Source organism: Bombus vancouverensis, chromosome 4, assembly GCF_051014615.1.
Source record: "Bombus vancouverensis nearcticus chromosome 4, iyBomVanc1_principal, whole genome shotgun sequence".
NCBI classification, from domain to species: domain Eukaryota; kingdom Metazoa; phylum Arthropoda; class Insecta; order Hymenoptera; family Apidae; genus Bombus; species Bombus vancouverensis.
The window spans coordinates 9,234,930-9,256,500 of NC_134914.1; the positions used below are offsets into that span (position 1 = coordinate 9,234,930).

General features: G+C 41.2%; 1 protein-coding gene across 2 annotated transcripts in view; it reads left to right on the forward strand.

Moving 5' to 3' along the window:
• Positions 1–7,662, forward strand: part of LOC117156812 (protein apterous-like) — a 54,424-nt gene extending 46,762 nt beyond the window's left edge. For both annotated transcript variants that reach the window (XM_033334181.2, XM_033334182.2), the window contains exons 5-6: positions 875–1,092; positions 5,911–7,662. In XM_033334181.2, coding sequence (XP_033190072.1) covers positions 875–1,092; positions 5,911–6,126 — 434 coding nt within the window. In that variant the 3' untranslated portion in view covers positions 6,127–7,662. The remainder of the gene's footprint in view (positions 1–874; positions 1,093–5,910) is intronic.
• The last annotated feature ends 13,909 nt before the right edge of the window (positions 7,663–21,571 follow it).

A 21,571-nucleotide genomic window follows, 5' to 3' on the forward strand; every position in this document is an offset into this window, starting at 1 on the left:
CTTGTTTGCACTCGAGGAGCTAATGAGCTGTGATACACATCAAACAGCGCTAGAGTCGCGACCAGCCGCATTGCCGCTTCCGACGGTTCTTCGCATTGCCTCGAGAGCCCGCAATTGTTGCCACGATAACTTTATTTCCGATCGAGACGCGTGATCGTCGGTTACCAACGTCGCCCCCTTATCGCTTTTGATTTTCGATGAGATTTTTCGGTAGCGTGTTTGCTGTGAAGCAGTGAAATTGATAGGTTTGGATTGAATTTGGGAGGGAAAACATGTTCCAGTTTCCCTGAATTTCTTAATGGAAGGAAGTTTCATTCCATGCGTATTTATTTTTAACATTATATTATTTATAAGAATTGCAACTAATAACTTTTCACCTGATATTGAATGCACTATTAAAAAGATTCCATTCGTTCGATTTTATTGATTTCTAAAAACAATAGAACAAATGACAGAATCGGTTCAAAAGGATTGCCAAATACTGTACAGTATATCTAGAAAATCCACGACTGACAAACTTCCAAATAATCCAACCGAAAGAAAATATAACCGAGTAAACACAAATCTTCCCTATCAAACCTCCATATCATTAACCCTTTCGTTTAAACAATTAGTCGGTAAACGATAAACGACGGTAAATAAAGTCGCGGCGATATTGACGTTCCGTGGTATCGGCGAGACGAACTGCGTGGAAGGCGAGACATAAATCCAAAGCCGGGTCCAACCCTTAGCGCGCGAAGAGAGGTTCGGTCCACCGCCGCCGGGAAAAGATCCCCCTAACTGATACAGGCGATACGGGCGGCTTCAAAAATAGCCCGCGACACCGGTGTTTAATTAAGACGCATAATCCGGATGTTGGGAATTTATGTTGCAGATTTGAACGCGGACTACATAGATATGCCCTTCGGTAGAGGAGGACCGGCGACTCCCGGCATACCTGGTGCCAATAGCAGAACAAAACGAATGAGAACGAGTTTCAAGCATCACCAGTTAAGGACGATGAAGAGTTACTTCGCGATCAATCACAATCCGGACGCGAAGGATCTCAAGCAACTTTCCCAGAAAACTGGCTTGCCAAAAAGGGTGTTACAGGTAAGCTTTCGATCTGGTGACGAAGCCATAGCCATAATCTTCGTTTCGTGCTACATTTACTCGAGTTTAATCGTGGAATCGAGTTTTGCGACGTTTGATGATTCGCGGGATATGTCATCGTTACTTGCACGTGTGTCCGGTTTTGTCTTGGGAAGATTTGTTATTGATTGACAGTGCTCTGGATGGAGGTTCGATGCACATTGATATTGTGGAATATATAATCGGTTTCTTGGTCTAAGAGTAGCTTTCTTCGGAGTTAATTAATTGGGACTATGCTCTTCCTGAAACGTATAGACGTATTGGCGAGACATTGGATACTTCTTAATTTCATAATACAATATGATTTTTAACGACTCGGGTTTAAAATTAGATTTTTGAAAATTAATATAATTTAGTTGCCCTTATATTATTCGTTATAATATATACCGCGTTCCTTATAGCAATTAATAATTATCAACTTCGTTATTTGAATTGAACCATAGAAAAACTTACCATAGGAAGATGATAGTAAGTGCTACTTTTAATTACCAATTCATCATGAGTTTGTACGTTTAATCAAACTCCATGTGTTCTTCGTTACTATCAATTGATCAAAATTATACGAAGATTGAATTCATTTGAACAAAAACAGTCCCCTTATAGAACATACAAAAATTCTTACGAATGACTGTACTTATGTATAAAGCACATCATCTTCTGTCAAATTCAATCTTCTGAATCGTCTACACATTGAACGTTCCATCGTATTTCCACGCTAGACAAAATATTTAGAGGCGTGGAATCGTCTTGATGCGCAATTAAAAGGAAATTTACAGGGTCGGTTCGCGGGAAAAGTATTCGCGTCGGGCGTGCACCGGCCTCCTCCAATTAGTGCACGCCGTCAATGACGCATGACGCCCTTCATAGGCCAGCTAAAACTGTCCCCGGGACCTTTTCGGCTACGTCGTTTCGGACAGATTGTATCGTTGCGTTCCCTCTTCGTGTTGTTCGATCCAGCCGCGGTGTCTTTGGAATTTATGCGACCGTGTTACGTTTATTTCGGCGGCACTTGAAAACGTGGAACACGCGGCGGTAGGTTAAAGATAGAAGAGATTGTTAGTACGCGAAAAGAGAAGGTCCCGGGGAAAATCGTCGCCCTACCGTTTCCCTGAGATCCTACGTTTCGATCTAGGCCAGACGGTGATTCATTTTTGCGTGAAAGATAAATAGGCTGATTGTTTTCTCAGTATCGATCATCCTCCTACTTTGGTGAAATGTCTGTAGCTTTCTCCATTCATCTTCGTTTGGACCTGCATAAGTTCATTAATCAAAAGGAGGTTGAACATATTTTTGAGCATTTAATACGCTCGACAATTTACTAGATTCTTGATAAATTCGTACTCTCTTCATTCTTGTAAAATAATTCCTCTCATACGTTGATGACGATTTTATTTAATTATCGATTAGTATCGTTGGATCATAGGCAAGCAGCGATTACATATTATATAAGAATTGAAAAGTGAAATAATCCAAGTTCTATTATGATCCTAAAATGATTCAAAGAACACAGCAGTATTCGGAGTCGAAAGTCGACTAAAAAACTTTCACTTTTCAATTCCCCCATTTCCAATACAAACTCTTCTTTCCCTTAATATTATTTTCTTAAAAAACGAAGCAGCGCGAGCAAAACGAAAAACGGAGTAAAAAAATCGTCGCGACGGAAAGACGTTGTTTCGAATAGATAACTATCGGTGTCCGTAGACGAGGAGGGAAGAGGCCGGGCCTACGGTTTCGAGAGGGTCGCGGAGGTTTCCAGAGGCGGGTAAAAAAGGTGCAGACAAAAATCGCGGTTGGAAGATGGATAGCCGGTGGTTCGATCGTTTTTCCTCTTTTTTCACCGTCTCTCCCTGCACCCCTTGTGCGTGGCGTTCGGTCGTCGCCACGCTTGCCAGGGACTCCTATAAAAATATTCACGTGGCGGGCGAACCGCGCGCGGTGGAGACGTACGCGCGCGCTTCTCCCAATTAGTGCGTGCTGCCGGCGGCGCGTTGAGGTAAAAGAACCGCATGGGCCACGGTGATATTTCCGTCGACGAGCCTCTGTGGCCTTTCCCCGTAATTATGGCCCTCCGTCAATCCGCCGCTACTCAAAATCTCCGGCCGGGCAAGTTTTGTCGTAACGAGCGCCGCGCTCTGCCCTCGTTAACCCACTACTGTTAAATTACACGGGCCAGGAATCTATTTCGTGAATCGGGACGGGTGTAACGTGTGAACACACACGTCTCAGCGCGTTAAGACCAACCTCCGAAACTTCGGTCGATCGATCCGCCGAATCAAAGATCGTCGTGAACGAGCATTTGTCTGAGCGTAAATCGTTGCCACCGGGCCGATTAGACCCGACTGACTTCTGTACATTCGGACCTAAACGTATGATTATGGGCGAAATCATTTCCGGTTATTTTGTGGTTACTTCGCAGTTTTTATGGCGAATTAATCGGATTCGTTTTCAGGTTAAGAGGCTCTTAAGAAGGATGGTTTATGGAGCTTGGTATTGTTCCAGGAAGATTTGAAGGGTTTATGGGTTTTGGTGGTATGGAGACATTTTTATTGCGATAGGATTTTGAAATAAGCTGGTTCTTTACTCGTAGAAAATTCATATATCTCGACCCTTTTGAGTTATAACCGACAAATCGAACCGTCAAATGTCGGAGCCATAGATTGCACACGAATTGGACAATGAATTGATTTCCTTAATATTGATCTTTGCTTCATTTATGATCTTATTACTGCAACACGATGTAATTTATCACACGTCACGTTCCGTTGAAGATTATTTTCCTTCGTTACAAAGAAAGGAATCGATCGCCAAAACGTGAATGACATCGTCAATGCAGAAAGAGGTTGAAGATTAAAGAACTCCTTCCATCCCTTAAAATTAGCGCTCTTCGAAAACAATCAGAGAAATCAGCATGAAAGTTCAAACTACTTTTACATAGTCCATAAAATTTGCATTATAATCGCTTTCAATCTACGACAAAAACGATTTCCAGTTCCCCTTAGAAACATTCCTCTGCACGCACCAAAACCATGTCCCACCCCACCATCCCCGATCTTCACCCAATAAAGTTAACCCGTTTCTGCGGAAGCGACTCCTTCTATTCTAGCGAAAGAACGAGATCCTCGAAATCCTTGTGCGGCTCTGTGCACCCGTGAAGCACAGCCTCTTCACGTGGATCCAGGCAGACATAGAGAAGCGCGCGGTGACTCGATGGCGCCGGCAGCAACCGGCAGAAGATCTAGAGAAAGAGAAAAGGCTTGGGGGTCGCCGGGTTGGCCAGGGGAGGAGGCGCGAGAGCCGGCCTATTGTATTCGGTGCGGCGTAGGGTTCTTGGTCGCCATCTTGCTTGATATTGATCGCGAAACGCACGAATACTCGCTCATTCGCCGCGGCTGCGTTCGTCGCCGCTCTCCTCTCGTCTCTCTACGTACTTCGTTCTATGTATACATGTGCGAATACACGAGAACGCGCGTACCTAACCCACCGACACTTTCAAACTCCGTACAAACATACATACACATGTACAAACGTGCACACAACATACACAGTGGTAACCACGTTATAGGTATGTATAATACAAACATGCGCGCGCGAGAGAGTTTGCGAGTTCGCCACAGGGAGAAACACTCGTACACGCTTCGACCACGAAGGGGAGACCCAGGTTGTGTCGGTTGGAAGTCTCTGCTGGTTTTCAGTTAGCGGGGGAGGAGACTCTCTTGAAAATGGCGACGCCGGATCCGTGTATCGAGGCCGTCTTTTATCTATCGGGAACAGAGGGTAGAGTGGCGAAAGGGAGAGGCTCGAGGCTGTGTATCGTGGCATTATATATTGTTGCATTGTATGGACGATGTAGCTATCCTAGCCAGGGCCTGGCCCGTTGACGTGCCACTGCGCGTGTGGTTGCATTTAAATTGCACGCTCTTTCTCCCACTGTATTCCGAGTGCGCCCCCTCGATGAAGATATATTGGTGGCGCGCGAGCTTTTTGGTCCTCCTCGACCATTCTCTTCACTGCGACTGTCCTCCACCTCCTTTTGTCCCGCGTTTCTTTTCGTCGTCAGGTGCAACGAGACGTGGTAAAGGCACGGGAGAAATTGGGGTGTGCTTCTTTTTAGGCGATGTTCTTTCGAGGATGGCGAACTTACGCATCCAGAGGAAAATGGAGGAAAGGAGGTTTTAAAGTGTAGAGGGTCAAAAACACGCCTTCCAACTTTGCAATTTGCAAATCTAAATACATGCGGTAAATGGCGGAAGCAATCACTAATCCGGCGTTAATGTCCGATTTTTAAACAGACATATTCGATTAAATGCCCAAAAAGAAGCGTTTTCTGTCAGCTGAAATCTGAAAAGCTACGACTATACATGAAAAGAGGAATTCTTACATTTCAATGAATCTAAGAAAACTGATGTACAGAGAGTAAAAATATTTCCTAAGAACTGAAATCGTTGTTAAATTGATACTCCAAAACCAAACACTCCATGCTACAGTCTAATACACCTAAAATATGCGAGTTGCAAGCTCTCCATAATCTATTATATCATTTCATCGACTTTCTAACGAGGCTCGGAGCAAACACTCGAAAGTATCCACGTACAAATATATCAACAACACTAGAAAAATTCACTCGAAAGCATAGAAGAATAGTAACATTCATCGGGTATCCGGTGCACGAGTCTCTCCGCGCACTCTCTCTTCGATCAGCATTCGCGGCTGAAGCATCGAATACGCGAAGGTACGCGATACGTATATACATTCAACGGTGTGGTTTCGATGTGTTCGCAGGTCTGGTTCCAGAACGCCCGCGCAAAATGGCGGCGCATGGTGCTGAAGCAGGAGGGGAAGTCGGACAAATGCGACGGCAGCGTGGACGGCGGTTCCCTTGGCGACCTTGAGCTTTATGGGAACAGCACCGGAAGCGGTGGACCGCCGATGAGTCCTCCATTCATGCTGGGCGGACCGCACAGTCCAGCGTCCTTGGCGTCCTTGGACTGCGCGTGATCTCTGAAATTCCATTTCCGGGACAGGCCAGCCGAACGATTCGTAAAACGCCCGTCGTTAACGTGGTCGAGAATTCGCGAGTTCGACGCCACGCAACGAAACGAGGAACTGTTTTATTCTATTACGTGAATCCACGACTTTCTTTGTCCTTAAGAACGCGCGAACAACGACACTGTGAATAATTTATTCGTCGAAACGAGTGGTATCTCGCGTTTTAAGGGTTCGGTAGGAAGCTGTGTAATGAAAAAGAAGTTGTTTCGTTTTTGACGAATCATTTCTTACGAGATTTTCCCGTAACCACGTGGATCTATTGATCCAATACAATGTAGCTCGCTACGCCTACACGGAACACGGTAACAATAATAAGAAACGTGAGACGAGTGAAAGGGTGAAAATAAGATTTTCCTAGCAAGGATGTTCTCCATGTGGACCGAGCGGCATTCGATCTGGGGGAGAATGGAGGTTGTACAATAAAGAAGAATCGATTAGTTAAACGGTATAGAAGGTGTATTTATTGTAAGCGAGGCATAAGCGAAGAGAGCTTGATCTACTACAGTTTTCTGTCACATTATGGTGAATTTCGCGACACATGTGCACGAACGATTACACGGAAATACGTACACACGAAGGGTGCACGTTTCGATGGGACACGTCGATGTAGTACACCCGGTTCGGAAGCGTTTGTAATTAGTTGTCGATGTCTATTTATTGGTTATAAGCGTTTTGAGGTAAGCCTAGTTAAAGGTAACAAACCTTACCAGTGCTGTGTGAAAATCCAACGTTTCCATGGGGTTAGTAGAAGGAGGATGAACGTAATACTTTCCTATTGGTATTACGTGTTTAAATAAACGAATGCATTAAACGATTATATGTACGTACACAATAATATTTCGTAATCGTTATCGTTATGCGAATCAAGATGATGAAGGGTTACGATTGAGGGATTCCGTATCGTTACGATTAACTTGATCCAACGCGTCTCGAACCATTGACTCATGTGTTGAAACGCGTGAACGAAGAGTTATCGAAATTGATAATTAAACAGAGAACTCCAGTGTGTTTCGTGTCGCGCGAAACGTTGGGTTTTAACGTCGAGTATATATAAATACGAATATATAAATATATAAATATATATATTATTTATAAATAAATTCGGGCGCGTCGAGCGTGAATTTAACGAGTGTGACTGTAATTATTGCTCAAGTAAAGAATGAGAAGAGGAAGGAATAAATCGAAGAAGAATGAGGAATAGAATGAATTGCCGCTCACGTCGCGCCCGATCGCGAATCCTTGGCGTAAATTTCACGATAATTGTTGTAAATAAAGGACGTTCCTCGAGTTTCTTAAGGCACCGCTATAGGTTGTAGGGATTCTAATTGCATTCGGTAGCGGTTCTGTTAGGCAAGGTAATAATGATGACGTCGATTATTATTATTATCACTCCTATTATTAATACCCTTGTAACGAATGGAACGATTGTCTAATTTTACAAGATGATTTTTTCATTGAATATATTTTGACAATATACTCGCTGCCTCTCTCGACTTTTTCTTTGTAAACCCTCTGCCACCGTTTCACATCCCTTGCCTTGTCTATCCTTAACATCGAATTCACAGTTTTTAATACGATTACGTATTAAAATACCAACTCTCAGATGTTTAGAGAAACAAAAAAACTAAAATATTAAATTGATTCCTTCGCAAAGAGATAAGAAAATATATCTCTGTGACTGACAAGATAGCTGACAAAAAAATTTCTTTGCGTATCTCAAGAAAGGACGAAAGGGTTAAGATCTAAATACTTAGATAATAACTAAAGGAAATATTTATTTAAAAAAATTATTTATTTAGCTAGCAAATGTAAGGTCTAAGATCCTCCGTAAAAACAAAAATTTCGCTCGATGGAAAGTAACTTCTTCGTAAAATCTTATCTACAAAACTGATCTCTATAAAAGAAAAAACGAAGCATATTTAAAAAGTACACGATTTCACGAAACGTTCGTGCGGAATATATGCATATGCGTATATGGAGGGAAACGAGGGAAAAGTAGGAAACATTCGAATCAACGGCACAGGCGTTTTCTGCGCTTGAAATTTACTGGCGGGGCGAGGGCGAGGTTTTATAAGGCTGGCAACCGATTTAACGACCCTGTTACGCGTAACTAGAGGAGCAGTGCGCATCCCGTGAGTGGCGAACATTAAAATTAAAATTACACGTTGCACGTCAATCCGAATTACGCAAGGCTGATTCCGTGCAAATTATCTTCGACTCTTGTACGCGCGGGAAAAGAAATTTCTCGTTAACTTTGCCTGCGTCGAGGGCCGCCTCTTTTTACCATTTTTTTTTCCACATCTTCAACGCCGCAATCTTTCTAATGGGGCTTAATAGCATCCGTGCTACTCGCTCGCGATATTCGAAACGATGATACGGTGCGGCCTGAACGCGCGCGTCGTCGTTTTGCTTGTTCCAATTTGATAACGAGGTGTGTCAAACGGCGTGTTCGTTTGAAATGGATGAATTCGTGAGATTCGTTGGTTTTTTGAAACGTTTTTAGCACCCTTCAAAGAAGCCTGAGAATAAAAGATTAACGTGCTACCATTTTGGGGATTTTTATTTGACTACAAGATGCGTGGAGTAAAGTATTTGTTCGTAATGAATAATTTTTTACTCTGAATAATGCTTCTGTCGAGGGTGGAAGAAATTAATATCGAGGTCTATGTCAAAGGCTGGTAATTCTATATAATTTAACTTTCCAGTTGCTCATGACAATGACGACGATTGATTTTTGAAACGTTCTTAGGAAAAATTAGTGAATTCTGGAATCGATTCTGGAGCGAATTCGTGGATTAAGATCACGGAGACTCCGTTTTAGGATCTTGATTGTTCGTTGACTATGTTCTGCTATAAAGTTATATACATTATGTCAAATACATCAGATTACTCGCGAGAGATGATTACGAAACGATAAATCAGGCAGTGAAACGGAATAAAAACGAATCGAATTATATTAATTGAGTCATCCAGATCGTCGTTGTCTGATATTAGAAATGGCTACAGTCTACGCCATTGTTATTAAAATCTCTATAGGTACGTCAAACAAATCGATTCTATAAATAACAGACGTTCATGTACCTACTTAAGAAAATATTTCTACGTAGATTATGAATTAATAAAAATCTATAAAAATATTCACCGCCATAAATCAATGTTTAATTTCCCGAGAGTAGTAACGTTTAGATGTGGGTTTAGAGCTTAACAGCTTTGGCGTACATGCTTGATAGGTGTATAATTTAGTTTTTCGACACTGGGAGAATATTAACTGTTTGCGGTAGGAAGCTGCAACACAGAGAAGGATAACGGAAATGCAAAAAACTAACATGCAAGATAGGAAGGTGCATACAATATGCATTCAGTTGCATTATAGTTGCTGAGTAAGCGGCTGACGCACGGACCTGTGCGATTTCGAAAGGAGATTATTCATTGCACGTATTTCTGATTGGATAAAAATCGTGGACCAACGAGAAACAAAAGAATCGAAAGCAGAATTCAAATCAACGTCAACCGAAACTTGGAAATATTTTTGTGAAACTTTTTCAACAACTAATCCTTTAATTACTACGGTGAAAAGAAAATATCTCATTTGAAATTCATCGTCCACATGCATAATTAATGTTCAATTTCTTAAAAAAAGATTAAGTAACTTGCTTCTATGAATTTATTCATAACAAGAAGATACAATTGGGCTGTTCCAGAATCCCAAAAGTACTAGTTAAGGATTAACGAAATTTCCCTCAAAGATATTCAAGATTCTCCATCAAACAGATCCAGTCCTGCCATATTCCAGAACCGCCTATCAAACATCAAAATTCCAGAAGAACATCAATTCCCCGTCCACCGAAAATACTCGTCAGTGGGGATGGGAAGGTTTCGAGAATATCCAAAAATACCGGAAAGCGAGTGCTCGTTTAACAAACGATCCACAGAGTCGAGGACACGTTGGACGTTTGCCCGGCGTGACGTGTACGAACGAAGAAGACAGTTCGGTGGAGGACGGGGGATCGGCTGCACGAAGAAGTCGTGATGCGTTTAACGAAGTAAATGAGACGTAGCCTAGGATCGACACCGGTGGAACACTGTCAATGGGCGTACAGTCGTTTCCTCGGTGTCGTTGGTTACCTGGCATCGATCATTCGCGTTATCGACATCTCGATCCTTCGAACCGGTCAGAGGACACGGTAGACGCCAGGCACGGACATCGGGCCGGAGGATCTAGGAATCTCTCGTTCGTCCCTCGATCATGCCTGATCGAACAGGAGAATGAACGGTCCCCGAATGCGAACGGAATGGCGCATGTTCGTCGTTGTTGCGTGTGTTTTCGTTTTATCGTCCGATGAAACCACCACGGTTCCACGAGCATTGTTTCCAACGTGAGAAGAAAATGTGAGAACCCTTGCTCCTCCTCGGGTGCCACGCCGCCTCTCCGCCTCCATTCGCTGCTTAACCTTGGCCCATCAATGGGTCGCGCTGCAACGAACGTCGGAGCCTTGTAATTCCGACGTCGGCCATTTCGATGGTTTTTAATTAATACAGCCGCGAGGATGGTTAAGTTGGGAACGTTCTGACGGTTACACGACTCGTTTCTGATGTTTGTCGCCGATGACGGTGGTGTACTGTATGTCGCGAAACAAGCGATCGTGCTGGGTGTTATAGTATGAAAAATAATTGTTGGAATAAGAGCGAACAGCCAAGAAGAGTATACATTCAAGACAGAAGTACATACTTGATACATACATACATACTTGAGAAGTACATACATTGATAGTTTTCTATTTCAAACATTTTGTCTCAAACTGCTTCATTGAGAAATCTACTCTTTGTTAGTTGTAGTTGTTGTCTTTTGTGGCAGAAGAAGCAATGTTATAATAAACAATCTTTTATAACCTAGTATGTTGCACTTTCTTTGAACATACTTCACGGTTAGTGAAATATTCGCTAATGTACAACAATGATGATTTTTGATTCGATCGAGGATTTCGTTTCGCTTTCCAATCAATCTGTTAAAAGTAGAAGTTAGAGCAGGTTTCCATTTGAAAAAAGGATGAAGATTGTTTTTATGATTTCGGAAAATATGAGTTCAACCCAGGAATTTATGGAAACGTTCAAGAAGAAACGTGTTATATCGATAGGGTGATAATGGGACAAAAATTAAATGACAGATATTTACGTTCTTCGTGTTATCACATTTTCGTGATCGGTTCGAGTCGCTTGATTATCCCTGATTGAATTTAAATTTTTCTCGATGTGCCCTCGAAATAATATGCCAATGACTTGACCGATATATGAGTTTCTAAACGTATAGATCCACGATCGACGTGTCAGCAGAATTCATTAAAATAATGGAAGAAAAATATGAACAGTGCTTTATTAACTCCAATGTTCCCTGATTTAAACATACGTATATAAGATTATAACGTAAATTGTTTTCATCGATGCTTGGAATATTACATGCAATTTGATTGGGACAGTGAGAAGTAATTGAAACTAACAACTTGTGCATGTTTAGATCTAAATTATGTATAATTACAAATTAATAGACTATAATGAGTGTAAACATGTGAAATAACAAGTTCGATACGTGGAAAGATAACAAATTTGCATGTTATAAGTTGTTACACGAATTATCTGCTAATGTTTCAAACAGTTTTGACGTCGAACTTTTTTCTGCTCGATCATTCGACTTTGATCTTTCCGTGTGCGTCTAATTTATCAAAGATGAGTTAACCGAAGAGTTTTCTAAAGAAGAGGCTACATTATTATCTAACAGTGTTTTTATCGGATTCTGCAAATTCATTTTCATATTATCGAATTTTTGTACTCGTATGAAAACACAACTAAATAATACGAAGTTTGATATACTTTAGTTTAATTAATTAGCATCTACGTAAATGCTAATTAATACAATGACGCGCCAATTTTTTTCACGGTAATCACAGTAATTATTATAAAGAAAAATCTAGGGAAATGAAAGATCTTGGAACAGCTCGACAGTTCAATCTACATCGAAGGAAAGTACTCTTTTACCAGGCCGAGGCAACATCCACATCGAAACAGGGAAACCGCGACACCCGAAAGAGCCAGCCAACGTAAACTATCGACGATTCCCATTTCGAGGCGCGGTTGGACGAGTGTGCACGATGGGTTGAAGATCGGGAAGGAGCCTCTCGACGACGGCAATTCCAACTGTGGGTGCTCTCTCTATTTCCAGTTGCGCCGGTGCGAAACGTAACGAAACATGGAGAGTTTGCGAGCTCCACTGGAGCGTCGCTCCCAATTTATCGAGGCCGCATTTATTTTCACCGGAAACGAAAATATGAAGCGCGACAACGCGAGTGCTCCGCGCGTCGATTTTTACCCCTCCGTTCTCCTCCGCCGCCAACCCGCCCCCTTTTCGCCATCGTCTCGTCGTTTCTTCTTTTTGTATATAAACCTCGTCACGTTATTATTTCTCGCCGCTACCCGCTCATTAAACTCCTCTCCTTGATTTTTTTAGTGCCTACGCGGTTCTCCGGAGGCTCGTTGTCCACGCCCCGATGCATATCCCTTCCTCTCTGTCCTCTCCAACGTCTCTTGCTCTCGTTGAATCTCGACTGAACATATACACGAGACTTCGGGTCGGAACTCACTTGTCGTCGTCGTCTCACGTTTGTGTGCCGGCTCCTCTCCGAGAAACGCTTCCTCTGAACGCGGCCGAGCACCGCAACCCTTTGCCGAAGGACTTTTGACGCCCCGCGATACGCTTGAATACCGTTCGACAAGAGGATTCGGGAGGCGACGAAGGTTTTTTTCCCTCGCTTCTTCTTCTACTCTCCCGCTTTTTCTTCTCTTTTTCCTCGTTCGGTTCGTCACGCTCTCTTCGCCCCCGTTCGCTTCTTCCCTTCTGCGGTTCGTTCCCGTTTTCTTTTTTTATTTCTCTTTTCCATTTTTGCTCTCGCGACGAGAAGTCGCTTTGGAAGATCGTACGCCCCGGAAGCGAAGGAGTCGCGTCGAGATCAAGTCATTCGATGATACATATATAGAGACATATAGAAACTCCAAAGAATATACGTATATAACAATTTTATCTATATAAAATTTATAATGTATCTAAGAAAGAATTTCTGTGACAATTTTATTTAAACTTTGAGTGTAATTTAATTCTCAATTTTTTTAATTGCAATTCAATTTCAAGGTAATTAAAAATTCATCTATATTTGAAGTTAATTTTCAACTTGATATTTTACTTAAAATTATACCTCAAGATTTTTGTTTTGTCTAAAAGTTTTGTTTCCTCGTACACAAACGAAATTTCAATGGAATCGATGACATATTTATCACATTTACAATTTAGATCAAAGTGTTCGCAATGGTAAAAATAGCCGGCAAGTTACACAACTAATAAACCTGACGTCGTAGCTTGAACAATTTCCAAGAGTCTACCGTGGAATCTCTTCTGAGGACGCGAAACCATCCGTAGACTTCGCGTTAAAGTCTACTCAGGCACCGGGTTCTCTTTGCCACTGAGCACTTTCGACGGCTTGTATCACGCTCGGATACCATTCGACAAGCGGCGCCGCTCTTCGTGGCCAATAATTCAAACTTCAAGGCGCGGGCGTGAAGATCACCCTGACGGAATATCAAAAGCCACGCGGACCAGCGTTTCCCGTTTTCTCCTTGCCTCTTTCGTTCCTCCACGCTCAAAGAGGTCGTTCTTCGCCCTTCAGAGGAACCCGGCCGCACTAAGAATTTTCCGTGGAACTCGTTACTACGAAAACCGGAAGAACGTTTCGTGTTCTTTATACGTAGATGTAGTGTTTTTTAATTTACGAAAATTTGTGAATTCCAAGTAGAAATTAATGATATAATCAATGATGATTATTGGTATATAAAACGTGTAAGCGAAATTGAAACGTATTTTCATCTATATATTTCATAAAAATCATCGAGTTGTTCAAAAGTGCATTGTCGTAGATCAATAAAATTTCTATGACGAATTCAGAATTGGTGGTTCTAGTATCAAGAATCTTTCAAATAATCCACGTTTTACTGCAACTAAGGTTTCTATGAAAAATTATGAATTTTGATTTAGACGCAAAGATACTTGCGTAAGTGTGAAAATATTAAGATGTACTGTAAAAGTTGGACGCGGTATACATCGAAATAAAGAATAATCTAGAAATCTAGATCATAAATCAATGAAAATTCGATTCGATGAAATAATAATTCTACAAATAATAGAATAATATTCTAATAATCATCTGAATAAAATGATAATTCCAGTAAAGCGAAAATAATAACGTCAAAGAACCAGACTGAAACAAAGTACCTACCGAAGCATCGAGCAACAATACAAAGCATCTGATCAAGCATCGTCTGATACTAACCCGGCTCTCGAAATCTCGAGTACACAACAACATCCTTGCTAGTCGCATTCATTACATCAACTGCGGTTGAACGCATGGCCAAAAATCGCAGACGACAGAGATCGTTCCTCGTCTCGGAAGTTCGCGCGAGGCGAAGCTCCGGCGAAAGCCTCCGTCTAATGGAAGCAAAAGAAACGCGACAAGAAAGAAAGGAGAAGAGAGAAGGCAGATGGTAGAATGTAGACGGAAGGCGAGAGAAAGGGTGGAAGTTTCCTGCACGGGTTGGCGCGGGTGACAAACAACTGCACGGATTCCACGGATCCACGCGGCGCGCAAAGTCCGCGCTAATTAGCGGTTCACGAGCGTGCCGAAAAAGAGACGACGCGCGACGAACGGTGTACTCTGAGAGGACAGAGGATAAGGAGGAGACTGGAAAGAAAGGAATAGAAAGTAAAATTCGAATAAGAAGACGTCCGTATGGCGCGTTGAGCGTACGGGCGGAGAGAAAAAATAGAAGAAGCGGGGCAAGATGGCAGGCTGAGCGGGCTATTTGAATATATCGGCGGGGGACAGTGAGCGATGTTGCACCTGCCGTCGCGAGTCAGAGTAATAGCTGCGAGATGTCACGCCATGGTACATGTGCGAGCAAAATTCGTGGCTGCACACCATCGTGGATCTGTGTTCTTTTTGGTTCGACGAGCGGCGTCGGGGAACGCGCCGCGCCGGATGGACGATTAGTTGGATGAGTTGAGTCGCGACGTAGGGTGGATGGACCGGCAGGGATGTCTTCTTCAAAACGGGATTTGCATCGGTTTGAGTGATCTGTGGACGGTGGTTACGGTGACGGAAACACGTCGGAGAGTATTAAGGGCATTTCGAATTTCAATTTGTGGAATGAAGTTTCAATGGTTGTCAGTGTCGTTGCGAAGATTCGTATGGAGTGGTTCAGAGTTATCACATGGTTCGAAGTGAAAGTTACGTATATTAACCATCAGTTGGTATCACTGGATCATGGGTGGTCACATTTGTTAAGATTAGATGTGATTCAGATTATATAATTTTGGGACATTTTATTTTAATTTATCTTTTACATTTTATTGGATAAGTGTTATTAATAGCCATTTTCGTGTAGCTTACAGATGTACCGATGTTTTGGATGTAGGGGGATGTACGCATCGTTGCCATACAAAGTTAGTAGGCGGAGTTTGGATGTTCTAGTGACACTTGTTCCATCCTCCGCGTATTTGTCAACTACGTAGCTATGCGAATATTTTTACAAACGAATGTAGTGAATCTTAGTATTTCTATCTAATTGATCCACTGTTTTCTGTTCAAAGGAAGCTTTTAGTGACATTTATTCCTGCGAATAGGGAAAAGAAAGCACATCTATTAGTAGAAGCTTTACTTCTACGCGCTGAAACATGTTGCTCCCAGTAAGAAGTGCAAGTACGTTTCCGGATATGGTATAATTGTAATTTACTTTAACAGAGTATTGCCTCGTTTGTATCGTACAGAAGATTTAAACGCATCGTTCCTTGAATTACTCCTCTGAGTGCATTTTTCTTTCCAAAATAAAATCACGACTAAATTTCTTCTACCTACTTCCTATATTCCACTTCTTATTAGCGGAAAAAATAAACAGCAATAAGGAAATTCAGATACTTAATCCAAGTGCCTAGAGCAACATATAAAGTAAACTATAAATTACTCGACAGATTGTGTTTGTAGCGTACAAAAAAGATGTAAGCCTTCCTTTCCGCTTAAAAGTCGTATTTCCGAGTAAAAGTTTTCTTGTCCGCGTAAAAACACGAATAAAATTTCACTTACCGTTAAGGAAAAACAGATACAGAAGAGAAACTATAATATCGTTGACATTATCTATTCAACCAAAAAAAAAAAAAAAAATCGAAAATAAAAGAACGAATAAAATTCTTACACCCTCTAACTTCCCAATAAAAAATTAAAGAATGTTATGAAAACCAACATACCATTGATAAAATCGGTTCAACGAGAAAAGCGAAGAAAAATCGATGTCTATTAAAAGCTACTCGCCGACGTTTAACAACCACGTCTTGCATAAATCCGGGTGTCTCCTCGAAGGAGAGAGAAAGATAGAACCCCCTCTGAGTGCACCACTGTTTAAACGATATCTTATCGAGCCGCTTTGTACCGGTTTAATTAACGATTAATAATATTCGCTGGACGTTACGTAAATACAGCGTTTTACGAGTGGTCGCGGTCCTTGATAAGCCTGGGGCAATAGAAACGTATGAAAATCGAAATGGATTCGTCGAGAAACCGGTCGCTGGGATACCCGAGATACCGTAACAGGGATTATAACAGGAACACGAGCGGGGCGGTCGCTTCTCGTTCGCTTCTCCTTTATCACGGGCTGGAGTTCAGCACGCCTCTGCCAGTCAAATTAACGTGTTAATTGCGGCAAAGGGAGAAAATGAAGTGGCCGACAACGCGCGGCGAAACCGCTTTTGAGACTGTTTACTTATGAATTATACCAACGGATATTCAATATCCCTGTTTGTTTGTCGTAGCAACGAAACTGTCATACTTAGATATCGAACGTTGCGATATTTTCAGACTTTAGTAACATTAATAAAGCAGTAAATTGTATATGATTTCAATAACCGAATTACATATTAGGGCAAGCTTGTCAAACTGCTACTTGAAGTATTTCGATGCTGGAAAAGACTGAATATTTAAATACACATTAGGGGTTCGTCGTTTTTAATGTTAAATATTTTGATATCAGTCAGGTAGTCTCGCACTAAAACGAATAAAGATATTCGTACATTCGTTTGGATATTATTGGACATTGGAATTTAGGTGAATCATAAGCTGTAAAAATTGGAATTATATAATTTACAAGAGTGGGTATCGTTTGTAGGACATCTTGCACCGCTATTTCAGTAAAATGTAAAAAAGCTTCATTAAATATATATGATCTCTAAAAAATTGAAATTAAGGAGTGTGCTTTTCAGGGAGAGAAAATCTGTAGTTTAAATGCTTTTCCATTATTCGATAAAATTTGTCAGCGCAAAATTCGTACGTCAAACGTTTCAATTATCGTATGGACATGCAAGTAACAGTATTTAAAGTAACGGTATCCTGTCAAGTATCTGGTACGGAAACGGTCGAACGCGTTCGCCTTTCCGATCCGGGACCAGCGAAGATTGATGCATGCGACGCAATCGAGCGCCACCAACGCCGCGGCCATTTATCTTTAACGAGGCGGCTTATTAGCTAATTAATTGAAATGCATTATTGCGAGGATCTTGGCCGACTGTCGCCGGTAAGGCGAGACCGTTCTTTTCATTCGTTCGTGCGTGACCACGACAACGGTGACCTCCCGATAATTCCGACGACGTAACCGGTTAAATATTCCATCTCGTTTCACGATGTACGCGGGGAGGAATCGTGGGCGAGGAGAATGGCGGATGGCTGTTTTGTACCGGATGATTGATGGGTGGTAAAGTTGGGAAATAAACGGTGTCTTTAGTACCGGCGTTCCTTTCGATACTTTAACTCTTTCATATAGGGGATGATTCTCATACTTTGTTCGTAGTTATGGTCCTTTTATGCTATGCAAATTGTACGACTGAAGCATTATGTGTTCGAACTTTTTCAAAAGTTAAGGCTTCTTTTCTATCCTTAGTTCTATTCTTGGCTGTCAGAAACTTTATGTGTTTGGTATATTTATTTAAAAAATGTATCTAATATTGCGTGTGCGAGGCATCTAATACAGGGAACTAAATGTTCTTGCTTAACTCTTCCTTTGTCGGGTCACACTTTAACTTTAATTCGTGATGGACACTACTTCGTTAATTTAAATTTGAGACATACAATTTCTAATGGATAATACGATCAAACCAGTATCTGCTGTTCCAGTAGAACTTCTCGAATCATACGTGATGTATCGTTTGAGTAATTATCAATAGTGCTGTGTATCACAGCTAATATTCAGTGGAGAGTAAAATGATAACAAAACGACCGTGGAATTCTCTCTAACGAGAGCCATCGGAATCGTCGACTCGAGCTCTCCCTCGCATGTTCGCCCTCCAAACAACCACCTGCATGAACATCGAACAATCTAAGCAGCGAACGATACTCATCGATGAGACACGAATGCATCTAAATGCATGGCCACCTGCGATTGTCCTTCGATCGACAGTAGGGTAGAACACGACGTAGACGTGGACACAGGCTTTGAAGAGGGTGGATGAATCGACAGGGGAGCAGAATGTAAATTAATTGATAGCCAATCTGGTCCGCGACTCATAGCCTGTTAATTGGCAGCTTATAGATGAGCGAGGCTCGTTAGCGACGCGTAGTAACGCGGGTGCACGCGGATCGTATGCGTGCGCGGCCGCACGTGTTTTCGGATGTGTTATTTCAGTCGACCGGGTCCGGGCACACGATGCAACAAAGCGGGGATAACAACAGCGACACAGGTGCAACAACCAGAGGCTGTCACGCGTTGTACACACAAGCTGCTCGATCCTGGATGACAGTTCGGTGAACCGTGACCGCTTTAATGACATAATCCCACCCTCTCGTCTCGTCGCTCCTTTTCTATCGCGTATCGCAACCTTTTCCATTCGACGCGATTCCAGCGATGGTGATCGTAATGAAGAGATTATGAATCAGGTGATTTTCTTTCGACCAGTGACCAGTGGTGGTTTCAACGGAATGGCATAGTTGATGGATGTGGATGATGAGGAATGTATAATTGGTGTACTACGTATGTATTGGGTTGCAACAGAAATTCATCTTGTACAATATATGTATTAGGTTTTTTGTTTTATATTATTTTGCCGAATTACGTACGATCTATTTTCTTCTGTTGAGATAAACACCGCGACATTTCACGGACTTGGTTTCACGTTTCTATGAAGGTTGTAAAACACTGTTGTAAAAGGCACGTTTGCGAAAGAAAGACAACGAAATATAAAAGCAATATTTATAATGTGTGTATAAGAAAAGGAGAAATTTATGTCGTAACTCAACATACATATATACAGGATGGTTGGTAACTGGTGGTACAAGCGGAAAGGGGTGATTCTACGGGAAAAAAGAAGTCGAAAATATGCAATAAAAATTTTCCATTCGAGGCTTTGTTTTCGAGAAAATCGACTTTGAATTTTCGCTCGGTACGCGTGCGGTACGTTATAACGGATCTCACTGTAGATCGTTGTTTCGATGGGAAAATTAAAAAAAAAAATAAAAAAAAAAATTTTTATTCTATATTTTCTATATTTTTTCGCTTGTACCACCAGTTACCAACCACCCTGTATATGATAGAAATATGAAATTGGTGTAGGCACGGGGTAGTTACGGATTTTGTTATCTCTTTGCATTGTGTTCGATTCAGATGTAATTTGTGTTTATATCTGTACATTTATAAGTTTATGCTTTTGATAGGAGAAAATATTGTATAAAATCGTACATATTTCTTCACGCTTCAGTTGAAGTCAACCAATGCACCCTAGAAAAGGTATCGACAATCGTGAAGCACTGTCTGGCTTAGTGTCACAAAAATGAGTCGAGAGTTAAAAGAAAAATAATTTGATATTTGGTAATTATGTAGAGAGTGTCGCATTATTACAGATCCGAATGGTGCTTGATAATCATTGAGCTGTATATATTCTTGGAGTTGTCAAACCCTTTGGGTTTCTTCATCTGCAACTATTTGATGACGAGTATATACCAATTGAATACATCTGATACAGAGAAAGACTTGTGAATCGTGTACAAATAATAACAAAGTAAGGATTTTTGTAGAAAAATGCAGAAGGAATGCAGGAAATAGAAAAAATTCTTGCTTTTTAAATCTTTTACTTCTTACGAAACAAATATATCGTAAAATAAAAGAAAATGTTGAAATATTTATTTCTTAATAAAATAAAAGAGATAAGAACGTTTGCAAGATGTCTATTCAATGCGAAAAGCCTTCATGATGTGTAAAATGATCGTGCGGCTCTAAAATATCCACTTTTGTAGAATAAGAAAATAAAAGATAAAATTTATAAAATAAAAAATAATTTTGCATCTCTGTTTGTTTAATATCTATTTCTCGCAAAATAAAACAATGGAAATCTTTGCTCAATGCCTCTACGAAGGAAAACTCTTAAGATTAGTTGTTTTATATAATCGAAATCTCTTCAACCGCCAATACACGTCGATCTCGTCAACTTGTAACGAAAAGATTTAGATTCCGTGTTCGGCAGAGTCACGCATATCGAGACTGTTTAATTTAAGAAACGAAGCGTGTCGAGGGTGTTCAGCTCGGCCGTAGCGCCGCGGAATCGGAGTGCAAATCCAATTGCTTTCTCGCTCGTTCGCCGGCTATCTTCTTCGTGTTCCGGCAATAAATTCAGCGGAATGGTAAACACAACGGACCGGCGAGTGCATCGAAACTCGAAACCTTAAATCACAGCGTAGATCTGTGCAAGGTTAAAAAAAAATGGTTAGAGAACGAAGCAAGGGATTCTATAAAGGTAGAAAGAGAAGAAGAGCCGAACCCACCACGCTAGTGATCTTCTCCGCAGAGTGTTTGACTAAATAAACAAATACAGATTAGTTCCACGGGACCATGGGGACGTAAATCATCGCGAAACTCGTTACACACTGCATACATATACATATGAAAACGGTCAGCCGCGATTTGTTGCCCGAGAAACCGACCGAAGATCCTGAAAATCGAACAAAATAAACGAAATTATTACCTCTCCGGCTCGCGTTTATTGTTTCGTTCTGAACTGACAGTGTTAACCTTTTCCCTTTGGAGGTATCCTTTGACCTCGTTTCTTTTTTTCTTCGTTCGCGCGACGATTGTTTTCTTTCAGGGATAGAATTGTTGCGATAGATATAGGATTTGGTACTTTTGTATTTTGGAATTGAAAATGTTGTAATATCTTTTATCGTTTATAAGATATTCCACTTATTGATGATTAATTGTTGAGATAAATATGGGATTTGGTACTTTTGCATTTTGGAATTGAAAATGTAATATTTTTTATTGTTTATAAGAT